The sequence below is a fragment of the Saccopteryx bilineata genome, unplaced genomic scaffold, assembly GCF_036850765.1.
Source record: "Saccopteryx bilineata isolate mSacBil1 unplaced genomic scaffold, mSacBil1_pri_phased_curated manual_scaffold_46, whole genome shotgun sequence".
In the NCBI taxonomy this organism is placed as follows: domain Eukaryota; kingdom Metazoa; phylum Chordata; class Mammalia; order Chiroptera; family Emballonuridae; genus Saccopteryx; species Saccopteryx bilineata.
The window spans coordinates 113544-137873 of record NW_027095472.1 but is presented as its reverse complement, the minus strand read 5'-3'; the positions used below and the strand labels follow the sequence as shown (position 1 = coordinate 137873).

Below are 24330 nucleotides of genomic sequence, written 5' to 3'. Positions count from 1 at the left end.
AAAGTGAATAAGGGGCAGGTTTATCACATTTTGGAAAGAAACTGCCGAGCACTGCAAGTTCTTCTCAAGTCAATCCATACAGTCCATGAGATTACAAACAGACACCGAAAGAATGATTTTTGAAAATGAGTGAATCGACTCTAAAGTCTAATGGTAAGAATGATGACAGACGTGATTATTTTGAAAAAAAAAAAAAAAAAAAAGGGTGGGTTCTTGCCTACCGGATACCAAAACATTGTAAAGCTAAAACAAGTACAACAGGGCGGAACAGATACAGGAATAGATCATTCAATCATTAGAACCACAGAATGTGATAAATCAACAATTTACTATTTGATAGAAGTTGCATTTATATTCAACAAATAAGTGATGACTAGCTCTCTATTTGTAAATAAATAAGTAAGGTTATATCCTTACCTCCACAAAAATAAATTCCAGGTGAAGTAAAAACAAGCAAACAAACACCAAAACAATGAAAATACCAGAATAAAGTAGAAAAATGATCTTATAATATTGACATAATGATGTCTCTCCCATTCTTGTCACTGATCACGGAAACTGCAAAGAAAAATTTCAACCAATCTGACATATAAAGATTTAAAAATGGCTTTATGGCAAAAGACCCCATTAACAAAAGGTGTAAAACAGATGAGAGGAAAATATTTCCAACATAGATACTTAACAAGGGGGTTGAAATTTCAACTATAGGATGAGTTTTTATAGATAAGAAGGTACAGTCAACTAAAGGGAAAATCAGGCAAAATTATGGCCAGTAAATTCACAAAAGAAATAAAATCAGTCAAAACAGAAAAGGAAAATAAGTTTTATCAATGATCAAATAAATAAACAACGAACATATTCTCATGTTTGCTCATCAGATGGGAAAAGTACAAAGAGATCAACAACATCACATTATCGGCAAGAATGTAGAGGAATGGGCACTGTCATCGACTGTGGTGAAAGTATTATATATTGGAGCAGTCTTTCGCAAGGACAGCTAGGCATTACCTCCCAAAATTCAGAAAGCACCTTCTCTCTAATCCCGCAATCCACTTGTAGGCATCCTGTCCCATGGAACTACATACATGCACGTTGTACACGCACATGTACATGCACATGGGGATTTCAACAAGGCATTGCTTGCCATTTATATTTTTAAATAGAAAATAACCTAAATGTCCATTAATAGGGGAATGCTTAAATATATTTCAATTTATCCAGATTTTGAAGTGAAACAAAGCCATGATGAGAACACGGGAGCTCCCTAAGGATTGATGTAGAAAATATCAATAACAAGTTATTTAAAAAGCTTGCTGCATGATTATATGCAGAATATGATTCCATTTTTGAAAAATAAAATTTCAACACCAACTAGATGTGTCTGTGTGTGTTTTCAGGGATGTGCACACATAAGAGAAGGGCCGGGAGTGTGTAGACCAACCTGACAGTGGCTGTCTAATGGGTTTCAGGGTAAGAAGTAGAGAAATGATAAGCAGAAACATTCCATTTTTACTTTATATGCTTCTGTGCTTAATGTTTTCTATTTTACAAGCACATGTTATTCTGTATTAAAATTATTTTAGGAGATAAAAATGGAATAAATCTCCTTGTGAATATATTCATAACTACAGATAATTATGAGCAAAAATTAAAATGAGGTGAAATCCCATCAGCCAGAGACATATCATTGACATTTTTCTCTATTTTTGAACAGCTTTTGAACATGTGCACATATTTAAAAACCCAACTGGAAGCAGTCTGTATATTCGGCACCGTATATATCCTTCTGAAAATGGCATTTGCCATATTATTCAAGATGCTTCAGAAACATAATTTTCGAGATTTATGTAAGATTCCTTATATGGATGTTTATATTGTATTCAGTCAAACCCTTTCTGTTGAACATTTAGGTAATTTCCAGTTTTCTCCCATCAGTGTTAACGTTGGGATAATAATTTTTGTCTGTAAACCTTTGGTTATATCTTTGATTATTTCCCCCCAAAGTATGAATTCCTAGAAGTGGAATTATACAATTTAAATAAATACACGTTCTTTTATGACTTATACATCGCTAAAAAGATTGTATAGTTTAGACTCTTATAGACAGTCCATGAGAGTGCCCATTCCTCCCTGTCAACCTTCTTGTACCATCACTTCAAATTCACTTGCCAAAGTCATAGGAGACTTTGGGCCTGGTCGTCGCATGGACCCACGCCTCCTGCTCATCCCAAAGGCACAGACTTTGGCTGCCGCCTCTTCTCCATCGTCTAAAACTGTCCTCACACCAGTCTCTGATCTGAAGCCATTGTTCCAAAACACGAATCTGACTCTGACCATCTCCTACTGAAATGTCTCAACAACTCCTCCTGGATTCCAAGATAAAAAATGAGGCACACAAAACCCCGTGGTCTTCGCCCCAGCTCGGTCCCCAGCTCCCTGCCGCACCTGCGCACTTCACTCTCCTTTCTCTCTGGAGCCACTCCCTTGCCTGAAGCACTCCCATCACCAGTGAGTGCCACTCCATCTGTAAGACCAGCTTTGGCATCCCTCATCTCAACTTACAGCTCCGAAAATGTCCATGAGTCTGTCCCCACAACTGGCCATGACTCCCTTGGTTCAGGTCCACCCACATTGTGCCCCAGCAAACATTTATGAGCGCACTGGGGTGCTGAGGACTTTGGGGGAGACAAATGCAAGCCCTCACTCCCTTGTCTTCTTAGACCATTTTGTTAAAACACAGGACATGCTGCTGAGGTCACAGCGTTCAGTCCTGGGACTTCTTCCAGTCCTGGGACTGCGGCCACCTCTCTGGGCCTCTGTCCCTGTCTGTAAGATGGGAATGACACCAGGACGTTATGGGGACCCAGACAGGGAGGGTCTGCCCTTAAAATGGTTAGTGCCTGCTCATCCTGCCCTACCTCCCTGATTCTGCTCTACCCAGGGAACCAGGATGAAGAGAGTGAGGCACTAGTCTTAGGTACAAAATCTAAGGGGTACCAAAAAATTCAGTCATTGAGATAATAGTATTTTAATAAAATGTTAAAAATAAAAATCAATGAAAACAAATCCACACTGGACAAAAATGTCAACTCTTTAGGTAAAGCTGTGTCTGCCCAGGCACCTGCTCTCCCACTGACTCTCCCTTCTTCCCCATCCTTCCCCCACGACGCTGGGCTCCTTACCTGTGCCTCAGCTCCGAGGGCTGCTTCCTGCCGGGGCTTGGGAGCTGGCGGCCTGCTCTGAAGGGCTGTTGTCAGAGGCAGCAGGTGGTTATGGCCAGGCCGGGCAGCATCAAGGGGCAGCGCTGCTCGGGGTTAGGGTTCTGCCCCTCAGAGTCCTCATGGCCCGCTTAGCCTGTCCTGGGCTTCATCTGCCTTCAGGGTCAAAGGCACTTCCGGCCTGACCTTCAGCGTGAGCTCCCTGAGGGTGGCGGTGCAGGTGGTGCCCCTGGTTCTCACCAGGATGGCCATCCCAATATACCCTGGCTTGAATAGCCCCATCTTCTGCCTGAGCCTTCTCCTGGGTTGTTAGAGTGGCATCTGCCAACTGCCCTGCTGTGACCCAGAGCTCAACCATCTCCTAACACAATCCTTGCTGGTCCCACCCCTGGGGCACTGGGTGGAGCACAGCTGCCCCTCCCTTCTTCCCCTGGTTCCCCAAGGGTGCCTCTGATTTACGGAGCATCTCCCTGGGGCCTAGAGGGCTGTGGAGGGCAGCTGAGTACCAGTGGATGAGGAATCGACCATTTCGGGGTGAACCTGGGTCCCTGCACACCCCTTCCTGCCAGTCAAGCCCAGCCCTTCCTTGGCTGGTTTGGTCAATGTTGCTAGGTTTGGTCTGCTCCTCACTCAGCTCTTCAGCTAGGCAAGGGTCCTGCAGGGAGTGATCTAAGTGCCAACATATAGCAGATGTTGAACAAATGCCAGTTCCCTGTCCACCTCCTCTTACTTTGGGCTTTGGAGCAACTCTTAGTGAGTCTTTGAGCCAAGTGTTCCTATTATACAGGTGATAAAATGAAGGCCCAGAGAAGATGAAGACAAGACCCAAGGTGGTTCCAGGATGTGGGGTGCAGGGTGAGCTGGAATCCAGGAGCGAGCTTGTCCCCTGCATTTCTGGCCCTCCATCCATCTGCAAGGCTCAATGGAGCCAAGGTTGGGGTTCTGTTGGGCAGGGTTGCAGGAGGGATGGACTGCACAAGGGCTTTGGGTTGGGGTCCATTTTGAAGCCCAGCAATATAACACATAATTTTCATACATCCGCTCAAGTCCAGAGCTGCAGCCCGTAGAGCTCCCGACTTTCTGTTTCAGCAACTCCAAAGGAGGCCCCAGGACCCACCAACCTTGACTGTTCTGGGAGGTCCCTTTACGAGTTGTCTGGCTCATGTTTTGAGTCAGATACCCATTAACTTTCCTGCTACATTTGGTGAAAATCAATCTGGATCTTTCCTTTGGTGCGGTAACAAATAGCCTGAAACTTCAGTGCACTGGTATGGACAATGACTGTTGGGAGACATCGTCTGATGGTCCCTTTGTTTCTGCATGCCTCATAAGCAAAGGCACTGATTGCCTTTGTGTTGGACCATCTTTTCAAGGATGCTTGTGTAGTGAACAGCCTTGGAAGGTACAGCTAGTCTCTCCGTTTGGAACAATGTGTTTGTTATAAAAGATTTGGAGTCTCCAGGCTTGGATGTGCAGCTGTCACCTGGCCCTCTTTACATCACCCTGTGGGGCTCAGAGAACAGGTGTAAGAAGATGCTGATACTCGGGCTGATATTCTTTTTTTTTTTTTTCCGGCTGATATTCTTGATGACACTTGAGACTCTGGCTACTTGAGTAATAAACTATGAGCAATAAGGTGGCCGTTGTCTCTGAGCCAGAAGCCTCGTGTCTTCTGCCAGCATCCTGGAGTCTGCGGCAGGCTTATATTTTTTAGCTTGCAAGTACAGTAAAATTCTCAGACCCTCTGCTGTTCTTGATGATGACAATAATGAGCAGGAAGAAAGAAGTGAAGTTAATGATGGTCATCTGGACTTAATGGTTTTTATCAAACTCATCAGAGTAGCTTCCAGTGAGCTGGAAGCCTGGATCTTTCTCTCCACAAACACTGCTTAGCAACTTTGAAAGGATCAGGTTCAGTGTGAAGGCTGATTATCCAACACACTGTCATGGAGACTGTTACAGCACTGGATAGTAACAAGGTGTGGGTGTCCATAGACATGATCCAGGGGACAAGGGAGCCCCTGGAAGGCTCCTGATCCAGTCCAGCTTCTCCCTCTTTTGGTTCTTGGCCCACTCCAGCCTCTGACCTTGAGCTCCTGGGGACTAGGAAAGGGTCAGCCCCAGGGAATCAGGCTGAAGCTGCTCCCTTCCCTTCACCGCTGTGTGGGTGTGACACTTACCCCCTGCCCAAGGCCCACAAGGTGTGGTTTCCCCAGGGAAAGCCCCAGGTCTTGGGGAGAAGAAGGGGCTGTCCTTAAAAGCAGCATCCTCAGCTGTCCCTCCTCCCCCGCCCTTGCACCTGCCATGACCGCTGGGCAGACACCACCACAGACCACATCCTCCTGTGGTGGCTGTGGTCGGAAATCCGAGTCTGGCTGGACCCTGGGGACCCTTGAGGGATGGGCTGGGATTTCCCAGCTGATACAGCTGCAGCTCTCACCCATCCAGACCTCCTCCCTAACCCCTCCCTAGTCTTAGGTGTGCTGAGGGCTAGGTTCAGATTGGGCTAGAGGAGTCTGTTTGTCTCTTTGGACCCCCTGTTCAGGATTACTGGCTCCTCTGCATCCCGCCCTGGCCCTTCTTTCCTGGCGTGGAGGGATATGATTCTGCCTAGTCACTTCTGCCTAGTGCCCCGTGCCCCGTGATGGAGGGCACTTTCTGCCTCTTGCTGATCAGTCTCCTGCCCACTCTTCATTCCCCAGGCCAGAGAGACCCTGCCTGGGGCCATGGACTCCTCTCTCCCTGGCCCAGATCTCCCCAGCTCTCTGCCTCCCTCCATTCCCACACTCAAGCCACTAGTCCTTCTCATTTCATCTTGAGTATTTCATTGTCTTTCCTTTTGGTGGGGTGGGGGTAGGGACAGGGGGGTGGTGGTCTGCGGCAGAGGATGACAAAGGATCCATCTAGGCATATGACAAAGGTTCTGGAATCTCTCAGAGTTCTCAGAGTCAAAGTCTGGCTCTGCAGTTCCTGAGTCCCCTCTGAGGGGGTCCTCAGGAACCCTGAAGACCCTGGCTTTTCTGTGATCCTGGGGGTGCAGCTCCTTCCTGCTGATGGGAACAGAATATTGCTGCTTCTCTAGATAACAGACCCACCAATGTGGCAGGGATCCTCCAGCCCTTACTGATGAGAAACAGGTGCAGAGAGGGAGAATTTCTTCCCTAAGACACAGCAGTTTGGTGGAAAGACCATGTCTTGGAACTTACCAGGACTAGCGAGACCTGGGAGAAGCAACTTTTCTGGACATGGTGTAGGGCAGTGATTTTCAACCTTTTTTGAGCCGCAGCACATTTTTTACATTTACAAAATCCTGGAGCACACCACCTACCAAAATGACACAAAATGACACTCTTAACACAGTATATATTATACATATAGTTAATAATATAGTTTCTAAATGTATTTATACTCACTTAGTGTGAAACTGGGCCTGTTTTGATAAACACAAAAGGGATATCCTGGCAGGAATGGTAGAAAGACACACACGAAGCTCTTCCTCAACAGTTCTCAGTCTCTCTCTGTTTTTAGTTTTTATTGCAGTCAAGCTTGAGAAGCTCAGCTCACATAGATATGTGGTTGAAAACGGGAGCAATGTCAAAATAGCTGTGATCTTGTTTTAGTTCAATGAGTTCCTCTTGCTCCTTTAAAGTCATGTCCTTTCCAGCAACGGATACTGAGCTGTATGGGTCCCTAACCCAGGCAAGGCATTCTGTGAAGGCTGAAGAGAAATAAATGACAACGTCTTCTCAAGAGTTTTCAAATGTCTGCCAATCACCTCGCACATTGCAGCAGTGTTGCCATCATGCTGTTTCTCGGTGAGCGGGAACATCTCAAGGTTGCCATGCTGCACATGTTGTTGCCAGAGCTGCACCTTTAAACGGAATCCGTTCATTTTATCAGTGCTTGTAAGCAGGTTTTCATTTCGGCCTTGCATTCGTGTGTTCAGTTCATTCAGATAATGAAATATATCAGCCAGGTATGCCAGCTTTGCACACCACTCATCACTTGCAAGCAGCTTTGAGTAATCGGACCTCTCGTTTGTCAGAAATACTTTAAGTTCCTCTCGCAACTCATACACACGGGCCAGCACTTTGCCGTGCAACAGCCACTGAACCTCTGTGTGGAGCAATAAGATTTTATGTTCCGCTCCCATTTCTTTACACAAAGACGCAAATAAGCGACATCTCAAAGGTCGCGTCTTCACAAAGTTCACTATGCTCACAACATCATCTAACACAGAAGCTAGATCTGCTGGTAAAGTCTTTGCAACGAGGGCCTCACGGTGCAAAAAAACCAGTGTGTAACAATAACATCTGGGTTTCTTTCTTTGACCCTACTTGCGAAGCCTTTGATGCGCCTGACCATGGCTGTGGCTCCATCACTGCAGACACCTGTGCAGTTTTCCCATGTAAGCCCACTTTTATCAAGATATTCCGAGGTGACCCAAAATATTTCCTCTCCTGTTGATTTTTCTGGCAGTACCTTACAAAATAGGAAGTTTTCTCTAATGGCTTCTCCATCCACAAAACGCACGTTGGCCAAGAGCTGACAATGTCCACTAATATCCGTCGACTCATCAAGTTGCAAGGCAAATTTCTTACTGATGTGCACTTTTTCCAAAACAACAGTTTCAATGTCCTCAGACATGTCATCAATACGTCTGGCAATTGTGTTATCTGAGAGAGGCACTTTAGCTATCTCTTTGGCCACGGTAGGGCCAAGCATCTCATTTACAATGGCTTTACAAGCTGGCAGTACTAATGTTTCTGCCACAGTGTGGGACCTTTTTTGATTTAGCTACGAGTTCAGCAACAAGGTAGCTAGCTTTGAGGGCTCTCTTGTTTACCTTTGTGGTTTTTCTCAAAAAAGTTGCCCATTTTTCATTGTTTGTACATAAGCGTACAAATAGTCCATCGGCTTGTTTTGAATGGAAGGGTGTTTGGAGATGGTGTTTAAACTTGCTTGGCACCATGGCGCTATTAAGCTTCTCACCACACACCAAGCACAGCGGAGTCGGTGCTGTCTCATCCCCGGTGAAAGTAAATCCAAATGAAAGATAGCTTTTGCTGTATTGCCTCGAGCTCACCGTCTTGTCTTTTTTCTTTTGTCGACCACTCATACTAGGGCCTTCATCTAGGTCAGAATTTTGTCCAGAGCCCTGTTCGGCATTTGCATTTTCCCTTCTCAAAAACTTCCCCATCACTGTCACTTGATCATCTTGCTGAGATCCCAAACTGTCACAAGAGTGAAATATGCTTGGCAGAGGTCCTTTAAATAAATTACATTTATTAAAAAAAAAGTTAAATAAAAAAGGATAACCCTCTCATATATACAGTCCCATGTAACATCCCTCATATATACAGTCCCACGTAACATCCCCTCATATACAGTCCCACGTAACATCCCTCATATACAGTCCCATGTAACCTCATATATACAGTCCCATGTAACTTCATATATACAGTCCCATGTAACCTCATATATACAGTCCCATGTAACCCCTCATATATACAGTCCCATGTATCCCCTCATATATACAGTCCCATGTAACCCCTCATATATACAGTCTCATGTATCCCCTCATATATACAGTCCCATGTATCCCCTCATATATACAGTCCCATGTATCCCCTCATATATACAGTCCCACTAATAGATACTGGAGCTTTCATCAAGGTTGTGGGTTCAAATCAATTTGGCAAATACTCTCTCTATATAGAGACTGGACAAAAATCAATTTTAGAAAATGTTGGGTACTTGTGTAAGATCATAAGTCCTCAGAGCATCTCTACTGTCAGATTGAGAAGTTTGCTTTCTAGGTAAGGATTCTGATAAATACTAGAGTTCTCCCTGAGGTTGTGGGTTCAAATCCCATGGTCAGCTGGGTGCAGGGGCCTTGGTTCTGTCTGTTTTGATGGTATATATAGAGATTTGAGCTCTTTAAGAAGATGACCCTTCAGGAGGCCATATACAATATAGATAACATTGTGATGCATTGTATATCACCCTCTGCGGGGGCCTCTTTTAAAAAGAAAAAGGTCAAATATCTATATACACCATCAGGATAGACATACCAGCTGAGGCTGAGGCTTCATCTAGTGGTGGCAACATTTACCTCCAGTCCTGACCAGGATTAGAAATCGGGACCATGGGGAGGAGTAGCAGCTTCAACTACTCGCTGCGGCCACACAATGACAAGTGCACAGCAGCCCGAGTGGGGACCTTCCTGGGTGTGGATGAGAGGCGGCCTACTATTGGTTCATCGCTAGTGGTCGGGATGAATCCTAGAAGGTGATTGGTCAGTGAGCATTCCCTGTGCCTCCACTCTTCCTGTCGCTGATAGCTGGAGGGATTGTGAGGGGATTGTTTATGTTTGGATGGAGGCGGCTGGCGGCGGGCCGGATAAATAGCCTCTGTGGGCCGTATCCGGCACGCAGGCCGTAGTTTGGGGACCCATGTTTAATTTCCCCACGGCACACCTGACCATGTCTTACGGCACACTAGTGTGCCGCGGCACACTGGTTGAAAAACATTGGTGTAGTGCAGTGGTCCCCAACCCTCAGATTGAAAAACACTGGTGTAGTGCAGTGGTCCCCAACCCTCAGGTTGAAAAACACTGGTGTAGTGCAGTGGTCCCCAACCCTCAGGTTGAAAAACACTGGTGTAGTGCAATGGTACCCGACCCCCAGGCCGTGGACCGGTACTGATCCGTGGGCCATTTGGTACCAGTCCGCAGAGAAAGAATAAATAACTTACATTATTTCCATTTTATTTATATTTAAGTCGAAACGATGTTTTATTTTTAAAAAATGACCAGATTCCCTCTATTACATCCATCTAAGACTCACTCTTGACGCTTGTCTCGGTCACATGATACATTTATCCGTCCCACCCTAAAGGCCGGTCCATGAAAATATTCTGACATTAAACTGGTCTGTGGCCCAAAAAAGGTTGGGGACCACTGGTGTAGAGTCACTCAGGCTTTGGAAATTTTCAGTGCTTTAACCTCTAACTCTCCCAGCCCAGCTGCCTAGAGTGCAGTCCAGAAGGGGGCAGCAGAGACCAGCAGTAGAGGGAGACAAAGCCCAAGAAAGATCTGCAGCTGTGAAGGGGGGAGACTAGAGCCCAGGTGAGGGCTCCACTGGAGGGGGCCAGAGGGGGATACAGAGGCAGGGCTTTGGTTCTGCATCTTCCCTGGCACCCACCTCACCCCTGGGACTGGGGCTGATCGGGGGAGGCAAGTGGGGCATGGTGTGCCTGTGTAGGATGGGATCCTGACTTTGCTCAACAGTTTTGATGTTTTATTCATCACGGAGTATGTTTTGTTTTAATTCCAATTTCAAAAATATTTCATTATATATTGTTTATCTTGATTAATAAGCTTTTGGACACTCCAAATTTTGCGTGCACAGGAGAATGTCTCACTTGTCTTATGCCTCACTCTAGTCCCGGCTGTGTCTGGAGCTCGGGACACCTGCTATACCACCTCCAGAGAGGTGTAATACACAACGCTTGATACACTGCGCCACCACAGGTCAGGCAGGCCTGGTGAGTTTTATAAGGAGTTTATTTATGCAGAGGCTCAGTTTCAGCGATGCCACGGATAGGATAAAAGCATTTTTCTCAAAAGATATCGTATGGGCAAAGATGTGCAATAATTACAGATATCTAATTTTTTCCATTATTTTAATATGGATGTCTGACTCAGAGACCTTATAGAGAAGGAGTAAAAGATTTTTTTAGCTAGTAAGTTCTGTTCAAGCTTTCTTGGTGAGAAAGTTGACCACAAGTGGCGGGGTGACACCCCTCTGCAGACGGTCCCCCAGGACGCTGACTCTGGGATGGAGCCAGCTTGGGGGTTCACTAGGGAGAGTGCTTGGGTCTGAGCAGGTTGGGCCTCTGGAGGAATCAATTACAGTGCAGGCTTACTCTCAGTGACCTCCCAGGAAGCCCTGCTGCTGGGATGGCCCTCCCTAGCTCTCCCTGGTGGGTCATGGTCAGACCCTTGGATTGATCGGGTTTTGGAGGCCAGCTGCCCAGGGCAGAAGCATGGCACAGGACGAGGTGCCTCTTTTCATCAAGAGAGCTGATGGATGAGGGCAGGGTTGTCTGCAGGCGGATCTCCCAGCAGATGGGGCCACAGGCTTTTTATTCCAGACGTTGGTGCAGCAAATAGTCCACCAAACAAATCTTCTTGAAGTCAGGAAGTCTCTAACTCTCTGCTTTCAAAAAAACTGAGAGTGTGAAATAGACCTGCTAAGTAATAGATTATTAAAAAGTAATTTTTTGACAATCAATCCCTAATGATTCATGACGTATAACTAGGAAGGAGTTCAGATCAGTGAGTGACACGGCAGCACAAAACTTCTGTTTATGACACCAGAGTTTCTCTGTTTCATATGAAAATGAAAGTCAGAACCCAGTTGAAGCTTACTTCTAGCAGTAAGTCATAGTAATCGATGGATCCGTGAATCAGCACGATTTAATATAAATAATTACTTATGAAAATTTTAATACATTTATGTTGTGTTGGTGTCCCAGATGGGCCCAAGCTCTATGTTGATCAGGTGTCCCCAACTTGACTTCCCTGTGCAGTGGGACACTCCTGTTTATCAGCAGGGCTGGCAGCCTCTTCAAGACTACTCTTGAGGTGGCTATGAGGATTCTATTTATCAGTGCCGAGACCAATTGCTACAGGAGGAAAGACACGATCACACACAAGTTAGTTGCGAGAATCACACAGGCAGTTTATTACTCACAAATCCTTTTGGTGTGCCTGGATACAACTTCAGGGGGTCTGGTCGGCATGCTCCTCTCTCTCGGCTGTCTTTGGTCAGAGTGGTGTGGATGGAGACAGTCCATGTCAATGTTGGAGTCTGGAACTACCGCAGCAGGGGGCCCCCTAAGCTTTAGTACCTTTTCTGGCCGTGCCTTCTAACAGGTGTCAGTCTACAAGATTATCACCTCAAACCACCTTTTTAGGAGTTCTTAGCAGAGAGTCCTTTTTCATGTTAATCTCCTGAAATGTTACATCAAGCCACTTTTAAGATGTTCCTAGGGAAGCTTCTTGTTTATGTTAACTTACAGAGTTATGACATCAAGCCACTTCTTATCTATGTATAACTTCACACACACACTAAATGGGCCTTGCTCAAAAGTCAGTCTGTTTACCATATTTGAACACACTATATTAATTCCTATCCAGATGGCACAACTTTATTTAATTTCCTTAATTGATTTTAATATTATATCTTAATTACTTTTATATATCTTCCATATTTTTCTATATTTCTATATATTTAATTACTATAACATTATATTACTGCAATAGTTGGCCAAATTTTGTTACAAATAATCGTGACAGCTCAGTGTGGAAGAAAGTCATGTAACACATAAAGTCACAGAATCTAAAACACATTTTAAAATGTAAATTTAACACATATTTTTATGACAGAGCTGCATGACAGAATAATGAATAACAGACTTTCTTTTCTTTCTTTTTTTTTTTTATTAAGTGAGAGTCAGGGAGACAGGGAGGCAGAGAGACAGATTTGCACATGCGCCAACTGTCATCTACCCGGCAAGACCTGTCTGGGGCCAATGTCTGCCCATCTGGGGTCACTGCTCTGTTGCTTAGCAACTGAGCTATTTCAGTGTCTGTGGCGAGGCCATGGAGCCACCCTCAGCACCCGGGGCCAACTTGCTTGGACCATTCAAGCCATGGCTGTGGAAGGAGGAGAGAGAGAGAGAGACAGAGAGAAGTGGAAGGGGGAGGAGTGGAGAAGCAGATGGTTGCTTCTCCTGTGTGCCGTGACTGGGAATCAAACCCAGGACTTCCACATGCTGGCTGATGCTCAACCGCTGAGCCAATTGGCCAAGGCCAAGACTTTCAGGTATAAAAATATATGAGCAGATCAGACTCAAATGAGATGTAGAGTGGAAACAGCATACAAGGAGAAGGAAGAAAGAGAAAATAATTCCAAATGCTAGAAAGAGTGGGCATCAAATAATGATGTGTTTGCTTCAGTTTGATAGAATGTCAAAGAGTGATGCAAATGTTTTACAAGCTTCTGATGAAAACTGTAGATGTCAACTTACAAAGCAGCAGGGGCCCTGGTGGGTCTCAGCTCTTTTAGAGGGAAGATGGTGATGGTGTTGGGGTCTTGGTTACACCACAGGTCCCTTTCCTCACAGGCTGGCCCTTATCTAATAATAATAAAAAAAAGCACCTCGTGTCTCTCAGCCCAGTATGATCATAGAATAACAAGAATGACCGCCATGAATCAGGGGCCAGCATGGAGCCAGGCACTTTCCTTTTGGCATCTCGATTTTTTTCACCACTTTTGGGAGAAGAGAGTGGGGTATCTGAGCCTGGGGCTTCGTTAGTAAAGGAATTTGGATCCTCAGGCTCTGACAGCAGTCTCTATAACTTGGAATAAGCCCCACCTGACATTTCTTAATAGGATAAGTGAAGCCTGAGAGGACAGAGCACCTGCTCAGAGTCTTCCAGCCCTGGAGGGCCGGGTCAAGACCAAGGAGGACACTCAACCCTAAGGACTGACCTACAGCTGCTCAGGCAGGGGGTGAGAGTGAACACCAGCCGGGGTAAGGAGGTTTTTGTCCCACTTCCCCATCTGTCTGTGTCACCATGAGTCATTGCCAGCTGCTCCTACTGCCATCAGCTAGTGACAGGCCTTGTCCTTGACCTGGGCCCCGCTGATGGTCAGGGTGGCCGTGTTTCCCGAGCTGGAGCCTGAGAATTGGTCAGGGATCCCTGAGGCCAGGATGTTACCACCATAGATGACCAGCACAGGGGCCTGGCCTGGCTTCTGCTGGTACCAGTAAGCATCTTCACTTTTAATGTTTCCTCTACAAGAGATCGTGGCCTTCTGTCCCAGGGCCACCAACACTGAGGATGGCTGGGTCAGCTCATAGGAGACCCAAGAGCCTGCAAGAGAGAAAAGGGATAGGGGGGCTTGAGGATAATGAGCCCCTTCCAAGGAGATCCTTGACTGCTGCCCTGGAAGATTCAGGAATTCTCTGGGGCCTAGAGCATACCCTGTTATCATCAAGCCCTAGTGGTCCATGCTGGTGGTAAGACCCTTTGAACAATAAAAAACCCTTCCCTTTTCTCTTGGCAGGTGCAGCCTCTGGTCACACAGAGTCAGTGAGCACGGTGTGGGGTAGAGGGTTCAGGCCCACCCGCCCCTCATCCTGCAGCACGATCTTGAGGATCCTGCCCCCACAGGCAGTGCCCTGCTGAGCTCAGAGTCAGGGCCAGGCTTGTTCAGAGCCCTGGAATTGGCGTGGGTATGAATCTGGGCACAGCACCTGTGCAGAGAGCATGGAAGCCAAGGAGAAGAGGGGTCCAGGTCATGGTGGAGATGCCCTGAGTCTCTTATCCCCTTGCTGGAAAGAGCTGCTGGGTATGCAAATCAGCCAGGGTTTAGGGGCTACCTGAGGTGACTGGTTTCTGAGGTGGGCTCAGCCTCAAGGGACACAGGGAGAGGAGGGGACAGGTGGCCCCTGCAGGCCCTACCCTTAGACCAGAGAGTTCTTCTCTTGTTGGTCCCATAGTCTGTATTGACATCTTCACCCAAGACTGTGTTCTACAACTGCCCTTGCTTCTGGTCTGGTCCTAGAAGAGCTCAAAGGAAAGGTCTGTCTGCATTTGCTGAATGAATTCTCCAGGTGACACTACATGGCTTAGATAGGAGCAAGGTCCAGCTTCATCACAGCTCTAGGGCCTCAGAATAACATTAACCCTTTGTCAAGAACACAAGGAGTTTTTAAAAGCAGTCATGGTCTTGTCGGCTTCAGGCACTAAGAATAGCTAGTTACTCAACCATTGGCCCCAGATGGGGTTGCTGGGTGAATCCCATTCCAGGTGCATGCAGTAGTCTGTCTCATTATCTTCCCTCTTCTCACCTAAAACAACAACAAAAAATAAACAAACAAATAAAAAAACAATCGTAGTCAGTCCCTGCCCTTGGCCATGAGTCACAAGGTAGATCATAGGTGCTGTGTCTTAGTATCCTCATTTTGCATTCAGGGGCAGAAAGAGATCAGGCACTAAAAGAAATCTTTTCTTTTTAGGAAATGATATAGCAAGCTGCAAAGTTTAATAACCCTTCAAGGAAATGTGTATCACAATTATGTTGTCTAGCTGGAGAAATAGATTTAGAAATAAAAACATCTTAATTTAATAAATTATGTCAACAAGTTTATTGGGCAACTGTCTTATTTCAGGCACTGGGAAACATGAAGAATAGAATTTCCCAGCCCTTCCCTGTGGGAGGAAAGTAGAGGGACAGGCGAAGGAGACTGAGGGAGGAGCTTTCAGGGAAGGGGGAGCAACTGATTCTGGCAGGACAGGAGGCTCTCAGAGCAAAGGGGAGAAACATGTGATCACAGGGAGGACAGGTACTTTTGATGTTTTGGACAGTAGGACTGGGGTGGTTTTGTGGAGAAGCAAGTGCCTGGACCAGTGCCAGGGAATTAGGTAATTTCTACAAGCACACGGGGTCAGAGAATTTGTACATCAGTGTTAAGGATGATACTGTAGAAAACCTGTACATTTTCCATTAGGTTTTAGATTGTGGTTACTTACCCTCTTCCCTGGCCCTATGATAGAACCCCGGATGCCAGACCCGCCCCATCTCCTGGTGGCTTTGCAGGTGATTCTCTACTGCTTCCTTGCTGGCTGTTCTCGCTGGCTGTGCAGGTGCAGGGACGTCCCCTGTCCAGGTGGGGATTACCTGATCCAGGAACTGCTGGCCCAGGGAAGCAATTGCTCCTCTCTGTGTCTAATATATGCCCATCAATAGTCCCCATAGCTCGGAGCAACTCCTGATCCACAATCTTTTTTAAGTCAGGATGAACAGAGGCTTTGAGAGGACAGAGAGCCTGCTCAGAGTCTCCCAGCCTTGCAGGGGCTGGGCCAGGACAGGGAGATGGCTGACCCCAAAGACTGACCACAGCTCTCAGAGGGCTGGTGAGAGTGAGCACCAGGCCCGCTGGAAGGTTTTTTGTCCCACTTCCCCATCTGCCTGTGTCACCGTGAGCCTCTGCCAGCTGCTCCCACTGCCATCAGTTACTGCACAGTAATAGTCGGCCTCGTCCTCGGCCTGGGCCCTGCTGATGGTCAGGGTGGCTGTGTTCCTCGAGTTGGAGCCTGAGAATCGGTCCGGGATCCCTGAGGGCCGACTGTTGCTATCATAGATGACCAGCACAGGGGACTGGCCAGGCTTCTGCTGGTACCAGTAAGCATTTTTACCTCCAATGTTGTTTCCCCCACAGGAGATCGTGGCCGTCTGTCCTGGGTTCACCGACACTGAGGATGGTTGAGTCAGCTCATAGGAGGCCACAGAGCCTGCAAGAGAGAAAAGCAGAGGAGGGCTTTCAGCTATGGGTTTCTTCTTCAGGAGACACCATGTCTGCCTGGCCTGGCCTGAGGTCCAGGGACTGTGTTGACCCCTGGGTACACCTCCCACCAATCTCAGTCCTGGTGTCCCATGCTGGCTGGCAGATGGAGTCTCTGAACAAAGGAGAACTGCCCCTGTTTTCTTGGCAAGTGCAGCCCCTCAGGGTCACACAGAACCAGTGAGCACAGTGGGGGTTCACCCCAGCAGCCCTTCCTTCAGCAGCAGGGTAGTGAGTGAGCTTCCTGCTCCCCACAGGCAGTGCCCTGCTGAGCTCAGAGTCAGGGCCAGGCTTGTCCAGATCCCTGGGGCTGGGAAGGGTGTGAATCTGGGCCCATCACCTGTGCAGAGAGTGAGGAGGCCGAGGAGGAGAGGGGTCCAGGCCATGGTAGAGGTGCCCAAGTCTGCTCCCTGAGGCCCAGGCTGGGCAGGTTCCTCCCAGGCCTCTCTTATCCTCTTGCTGGAGAGAGCTGCTGGGTATGCAAATCAGCCAGAGCTCAAGACTGCTTGAAGAGCTCCATGTTCTCAGAGAAGGGCTTTGTCTCAAGAGACAGTCAGGTGATGTGTGGTCCCTGAGGACTCTCTCTCAGTCCAGTGAATCCACCCTCTTCTCTTCTTCTGCTGGTCCCATAATCTGGGGCCTCCCTCCACTCCAGACTATGTTCTGTCCTCACTCTTGGGCTGGTGATAGCAGACCTCAAAGGCGAAGTCTTTATGCATTTTCTGAAACCATTTTACATGTGACACTATGAGTTTTAGATAGGGGCAATAATATAGTGACACGTTTTCCTTCCGCTGCTAGGTCATTATTATTCACCCTGCCTGCATGTTACAATCTCCAATGTTGCTCTAGTCTAAAAACCTTGATCACCATGCCTTTGGCTGTGACTCTGCTGTCCCCTCATGGTCCCTCCACACTGGAGGTGCAGGGATGTCCCTGTCCAGGTGGGGATTCAGAACCCCTGCTCAGATGGTGATTCTCTGACCCAGGGAGGGTTGGCCTCAGGGAAAGAATTGCTCTTCTCTGTGTGACTGCTCACTGTCTCCCACAAGGCATGAAGGGCTCCAATCACCCATTAAACTGAAAACGAAGAAACCAAAGCCACCACCCAAGAGAGAGGGAGTAAACCTGTGATGGGCGTGTGTGGGAGGAGCTGAGTCAGCGCCCGAAGGGGAGTCAGGTGTGTTCAAAGACAGGGATGAACAGTGGCAAATGAGGGACTCTGGGATTCAGGCTATTTCCTGTCCAAAGGGGAGAATTTGGGGACAGGAGTGATATGTAGTTGTGTGATGACAGGCTTTCCAGGTAATACAATAAGTCAGGAGATATGGGAGGAGCATAGCACACCCGCTGCCTAAGGGTCTCCAGGAAGGTGCTACTGGGCAGAAACTGGTAAGAACAAGGGAGTTCAGACACACCTGTCCTCTCCCCGTTTTCCTGGGGGAGGCTAAAGGCTCTCAGGGAGGTGGTTGCTAATCTCCCTCATCATCATGCCCTCCATGCAGCCAGGTGGGGACTCAAGCTGCCGCATGTGCCTCTGGTCCTGAACCAGCTCTCTAGGGTCCGTGTGGGTGACCCATCCCACATTCCTTCCTGTCCCATGGACTGGCTGACCTGGCAGGGTCACAGAGGGTGGGTAGAACACTTGAGAAAGAAAAGAAGGGGCTGAGAGTGGTTAAGTGGTGTTCACCGGGGGAGGAGGAGAGAACAGGACCTGGGTGGTCCTAGGTCAGAAGTAACAACTTCCTCAGATGTACAAGAACCAGCCTGGGCTGAGGGAGGGAACCAGGCAAATCCTCAGCAACATTCTGGGAGCCCTGATGGAGACAGCTTCTGCTGTCAGTTCTCCCGTTGGCCTGTGGGGGCGCTGCTGCACGGTGAGTTGGGGCAGGTCAGAAACTTGGGAAGTGCTCCAGCTCCCTGCTCCCTTTGGGGCTGAGAGAAACCCCGAGGATGATAAAAGCCCCAGATTGTAATCAACTAGAGGGGCCTTTACATGACCGTCTACCCTGAAAGTGCCATTGAAGTATGTATTGGCCTTTAAGATCCCTGCGGAATAAAAGGCTCTACTGTTAATGGTCTGTTAGCAGCATCATTACATTGTGGTATAATAATCCCAATATATTGTCAAAGATTTATTGACAATATATTGGGATTATTATAAATCCCAATAAAATAAAGAATAATTGTTTTCTTTCTGCATATTTCCTCCAACTCCATGAAGTATCAGGTCTGATATAAGTCAGGAGTATAGATAGAGAGTTTCTGTTTTGCTTTTTTTCAAAATTCCCCACTTGATATTTTTGTCCTCTCTGATAGCCTAAAACCAAAGGGACTAAGGTGATAAGCCACAGAAATATGAAGAGAAATGCAACCCATGATGCAGTTTTATTCAGGGCTGTGTGATGATATTTTCCTACATAGGATATGATCAGGCTCAGTGTAAACATGGCAATTCATGATTATGCAAGTGTGTTGGCAATTAAACTCTTTAATACACCCATATTTGCATAACACTTATTTCAGGGACAAAAGGTATGTAGTGTATCTCTTGAATGAGCAGCCTGTGCTTGTTTTGTGCCCCAAGGTGCTCAGTTCTGGGTCCACTGTGAGTCTCCTGAGCAGGGTTCTGTCCTTGTTCACACCTGGAAGTTGCCTGCACACGACTCTCCACATGCGTTCGATCAGTTTCCAACCCCAAAAACCCAGAGCAGCGTTCAGGAGGGTGTGGTCAGACTAGTCTCATGAAATCCTCCCTCTTCCCTCCGGTTCAAGTGTTTAGGTAGCTGCAACATCACAGTTCAGAGCTCCATGACCAAATCCAAACCCAACAGGGAGTCAGGTCAACCCTAATAGGGTCAGATCGCCTTGTATAGGTGATGGGACTTTGTAGAGTGGGAGGACAGTGCTTCCAGGAGAAAGTCCCCAGGTGGGACCCACAGTGGAGTGTGCACTTCCTCTGTAGTACGTGTGAAACCTCAGGATATGAAGAAATACAGGACAGTAGGAGCTGGGTCTTCAGATCTCTGGAGGGTTACAGAACCAGTGAAGTGTGGGGGCCACCTCACTGAAGAAAGCAGACAGGCACAGCCCCTGGGGCCTGCACTGGGCTGCTGCTTCACCAGGAGAAGATGAATTCCTGCAGGGCTGCCACACTGGACCCATCTCTGTCCTCGCACAAGGACAGCTGATTACTTCCAGGACTATGTGGTGAATTTCAAAAACCTTTGTGTCTAATACAAGCCTGCCAATAGTCCTGTAGCTCAGAACACCTTCTGATCCACCATTTTTTAAAAGTCAGGATGAACAGAGGCTTTGTGAGGACAGAGAGCCTGCTCAGAGTCTCCCAGCCCTACAAGGGCTGGGCCAGGACAAGGGAGATGGCTGACCCCAAAGTCTGACCACAGCTCTCAGAGGGCTGGTGAGAGTGAGCACCAGGCCCGCTGGCGGGTTTTTGTCCCACTTCCCCATCTGCCTGTGTCACCATGAGTCACTGCCAGCTGCTCCCACTGCCATCAGTTACTGCACAGTAATAGTCGGCCTCGTCCTTGGCCTGGGCCCTGCTGATGGTCAGGGTGGCCGTGTTCCCCGAGTTGGAGCCTGAGAATCGGTCCGGGATCCCTGAGGGCCTGCTGCTATCACTGTAGATGACCATCACAGGGGCCTGGCTGAGCTTCTGCTGGTACCAGTAAGCACTTCTACCTCCAATGTTGTTTCCTTCACAGGTGATCCTAGCTGTCTGTCCCAGAGCCACCGACACTGAGGATGGCTGTGTCAGCACATAGGAGGCCACAGAGCCTGCAGGGAAAAAAAAAAAAAAAAAAAAAAAGGAGGCCTTCTAGCATTCAGTCTGCCTGGCCTGAGGTCCAGGGATTGTGTGGACCCCTGGGTACACCCTCCCACCCATCTCAATCCCAGGGCCCCAGGCGGGCTGCTGGACCGAGCCTCTGAATAAAGGAGAACTGCCCCCCTTCTCTTGGGAGGTGCAGCCCCTCAGGGTCACACAGAGCCAGTGAGCACAGTGGGGGTTCACCCCAGCAGCCCCTCATTCAGCAGCAGAGTGGTGAGCATCCTGCCCCCACAGGCAGTGCCCTGCTGAGCTCAGAGTCAGGGCCAGGCTTGTCCAGAGCCCTGGGATAGGGGAGGGTGTGAATCTGGGCCCATCACCTGTGCAGAGAGCGAGGAGGCCGAGCAGGAGAGGGGTCCAGGCCATGGTGGAGGTGCCTCAAGTCTGCTCCCTGAGGCCCAGGCTGGGCAGGTTCCTCCCAGGCCTCTCTTATCCCCTTGCTGGAGAGAGCTGCTGGTATGCAAATCAGCCAGGGCTCAGGGGCTGCCTGAGGAGCCCTGTGATTCAGAGAGGGTTCAGCCCCAGTGCCACACGGAGATGATGGGCAGTCCCTGAAGACTGCCCCCCACATCATCCCAGGGGATTCTCTCTTTTCTGCTGGTCACATAATCTGAGCCTTCTACTCTAGACTATGTTCTGTCCTCATTCCTGAGCTGCTGACAGCAGACTTCAGAAGTGAAATCTTTATGCATTTTCTGAAGTCATTTTCCATGTGACACTGTGAGTCTTAGATAGGGACAGTAAAATAATGACACTTTTACCTTTGGGTGTTAGGTCATTGTTACTCACCCTGCCTGCACGTTATAATCTCCAAGGTTGTTCTAAATTAAAAACCTTGCAGGCCATTGCTCTTGGTAGGTGACTCTCTGCTGCCCCCTGGTGGTCTCTTCAAGCTGGGGTTGCAGAGGTGTCCTCTATTCAGGTGTGGACTCAGATCCCACTTCTCAGGTCCTGATTTCCTGATCCATGATCTGCTGGCCCCAGGGGAGGAATTGCTGTTCTCTATGTGGCCCCTGTCTGCCTCTTACCAGGCACTAGGCCCCTAATGACTAGGGGCTCAGATCACTCATAAAAACCTGAACCTGGGTATTGGGAAGAGGCAGGGTGCAGTGTGTGTCCAGCTTATTGATGGTGACGTCATGGCCGGGAAATCCTGAGGCTCCGCCCAAGCCCATATTCCCCCAGAAGCATATCTCCCACAAGGTTCACCTCTGTGGCTGGACAGGTCTTGTGACTCTTATGATTTCTGGACACACTTTAGCAAAAACCACCAGGGAACTTTGTGAAACAAGATGTATTATTTCCCACAAGTTGGGGGGCACACAAGGTGGGTGACAGGGAGAGAGAGAGAGAGGAAGAAGAGAGAGGAGTGAGAGAACTCAAGGCTCTGTCTTTATTAGAGTCCCAGGGTGGGTACCTCGGGTTTTGCGGATTCACTGTTTATTGTTTAAATTGAAACATAAGAGCAGAAATAAGGGTGCAGGAAGGGAGAAGCGGGATCACTCAGAATACTAGACACTTAGATTACCCAGGGCTTTCCGAAAGAGGCACCTTCATGGGCAGAGCGGCCTAATTCCTTATGCGCTTGTTTTCCCAGTAGCACGGTCACACAGCTGGCCACGTTCATTCAAGGTGGATATCTTAAAATGGATGCCTCCATGATGAAAAACAATGTCAGGCACTTAAAATAGAAGGAGGAGGGTTCACCTGAGGCAATTTGCACACAACGGAAGGTCCTGGAGAGTATTTGGGTGGTCCTGGGACTTAGCCCTGGAGACACAGCGTGGGATGGCTCTTCCCAATGTCGGCTGTGGGTACAGGGGTGACATGAGGCAGTTGTGGCTACTCCACAGAAGACAGAGACAGAAGAACATCCATCAGCAAATACTTATCCAGCCCCAGTTCGGTCTCACACATTCCATCTCCGGAGTCAGCATGAAATCACAGTTTCTGTTTGAATGGAGTTTTCTTTTTGCGGGAGGGGCAGTTAGTGACACAGTGGGTTTGCAAGTCCAGTAGGAAGTCCCCGCCACCTTCTACCTGTGCACTGCCCCCCTATATTTATTGAGAAGCTGGACACTTCTTCCAGTTCCCTGGTAGCTGGATTGACCATGTGACCCAGCACTCGCCCAGGGGATATAAGGTTTTGTTGGCTGGATTTCTTTCGAGACTTTTTTTTCTTTGTGAAGGAAAGAAAGAGACTGGATTTGATTCATGCGCTCCTTTCCTCTGAACAGGGTGTGATAGTTGGAGCTGCAACGGCTATGCTGAGGTGGTATTCCTCAATAGGAGTAGTGGAATGGAAGGTGAGAAAGATCTGGGAGCTCATGGAATTGCTGAGTATTTAGAAAACAATCATTTGACCTTAGACTTTTTGTTGGGGGAGAAATATAAGCTCCTGCCTGTTCTTGCCTCTGATGGTCTTCTGTGTGTTTTTGCACTGAAAGCATTTTTTTTTAAAGTAAAATTTACTTTGCAATGATAGAAACCAAAGAAAAGTTGTATACTTCCTCAAATTTCAACAAATTTAAATGGAATATCTCTTGCCATAAATCAGATCTTGCTGATTTATATAACTGAAAACAGCAGTTTATATTCATCAAGGTAAAGCAAAATGAATTATTAAATGATTGTTTAAAAAATTTAAATCCAGACATAAACATATGGCTTCATTATTAACATTGGAGATAGTCCATTACTAAATTATTTCTATTATCAGTTAGCACCCATTTATAAAGATGCATTTTTTTTTTCAGGGACAGAGAGAGAAAGTCAGAGAGAGGGACAGATAGGGATAGACAGACAGGAATGGAGAGAGATGAGAAGCATCAATCACCAGTTTTTTGTTGCGACACCTGAGTTGTTAATTGATTGCTTTCTCATATGTGCCTTGACTGTGGGCCTTCAGCAGACCGAGTAACTCCTTGCTTGAGCCAGCGATCTTGGGTCCAAACTGGTAAGCTTTTTTGTTCAAGCAAGAAGAGCCCGCATTCAAGCTGGCGACCTCGGGGTCTCAAACCTGTGTCCTTTCACATCCCAGTCCGACACTCTATCCACTGCGCCACCACTTGGTCAGGCTAAAGATGCATTCTTAACATTATATTACTATCATATTATTATTATTAAAGTGAGAGGAGGGGAGATAGAAAGACAGACTGCTATATGCACCCTGACTGGGATTCACCTGCAGCCTCTGTCTGGGGCCGATGCGTGGATCAACCAAGCTATCGTAAGCACCTGGGGCCAATGCTCAAACCAATTGAGCCACTGGATGCAAGAGGGGAAGAGGGAAAGCAAGGGGAAAGGAAGGGCAAGAGAAGCAGATGGTTGCTTCTCTTGTGTGCCCTGACTGGGAATCTAATCTGGGACATTCATATGCTGGGCTGACTCTCTATCCACTGAGTCAACAGGCCAGAGCCTCAGATGGAGCTCTTATCTGAGCATCCAGACTTATGCTTTTTGTCATTCTGGGCCCCTTCCCCCAGGCATTTCCGTCACACCCCATTACATCATTTAGAGGCTTCATGTTAACTTGACATAACTGTCATGGCTGATAGTGACTCCACATTGACTAGTCAAAAGGTGTCCAAAAAGTCCACTCTGCCCTTGCTCTAGACACCAGAGCAGACATGCTCAAGTCTTTGTCTGCAGTCCCCCTGGGGCTGGAGGAGAGTATGACACAGATGGGGAAGGGGGTTTGTGTCTCACTTCCCCATCCGCCTGTGTCACTGTGAGCTTTTAGTACTGTCGTCCCACACCTGACAGTAATAGTCGGCCTCGTCCTTGGCCTGGGCCCTGCTGATGGTCAGGGTGGCTGTGTTCCCGGAGTTGGAGCCTGAGAAT

At 47.7% G+C, this 24330-nt stretch overlaps 1 protein-coding gene and 1 gene segment (V, D, J or C); both read right to left on the bottom strand.

The window, feature by feature from the left end:
• The window catches only part of LOC136318335 (immunoglobulin gamma-1 heavy chain-like), a 29995-nt gene extending 12895 nt beyond the window's left edge, over positions 1 to 17100 (bottom strand). The window contains exons 1-2 of the mRNA XM_066250692.1: positions 16981 to 17100; positions 16285 to 16590 (exon numbers count right to left, since the gene is read on the bottom strand). Of these exons, the coding sequence (XP_066106789.1) occupies positions 16285 to 16590; positions 16981 to 17026 (352 nt within the window). The 5' untranslated portion in view covers positions 17027 to 17100. The remainder of the gene's footprint in view (positions 1 to 16284; positions 16591 to 16980) is intronic.
• Positions 1 to 24330, bottom strand: part of LOC136318336 (immunoglobulin lambda-1 light chain-like) — a 120537-nt gene that overhangs the window by 22539 nt on the left and 73668 nt on the right.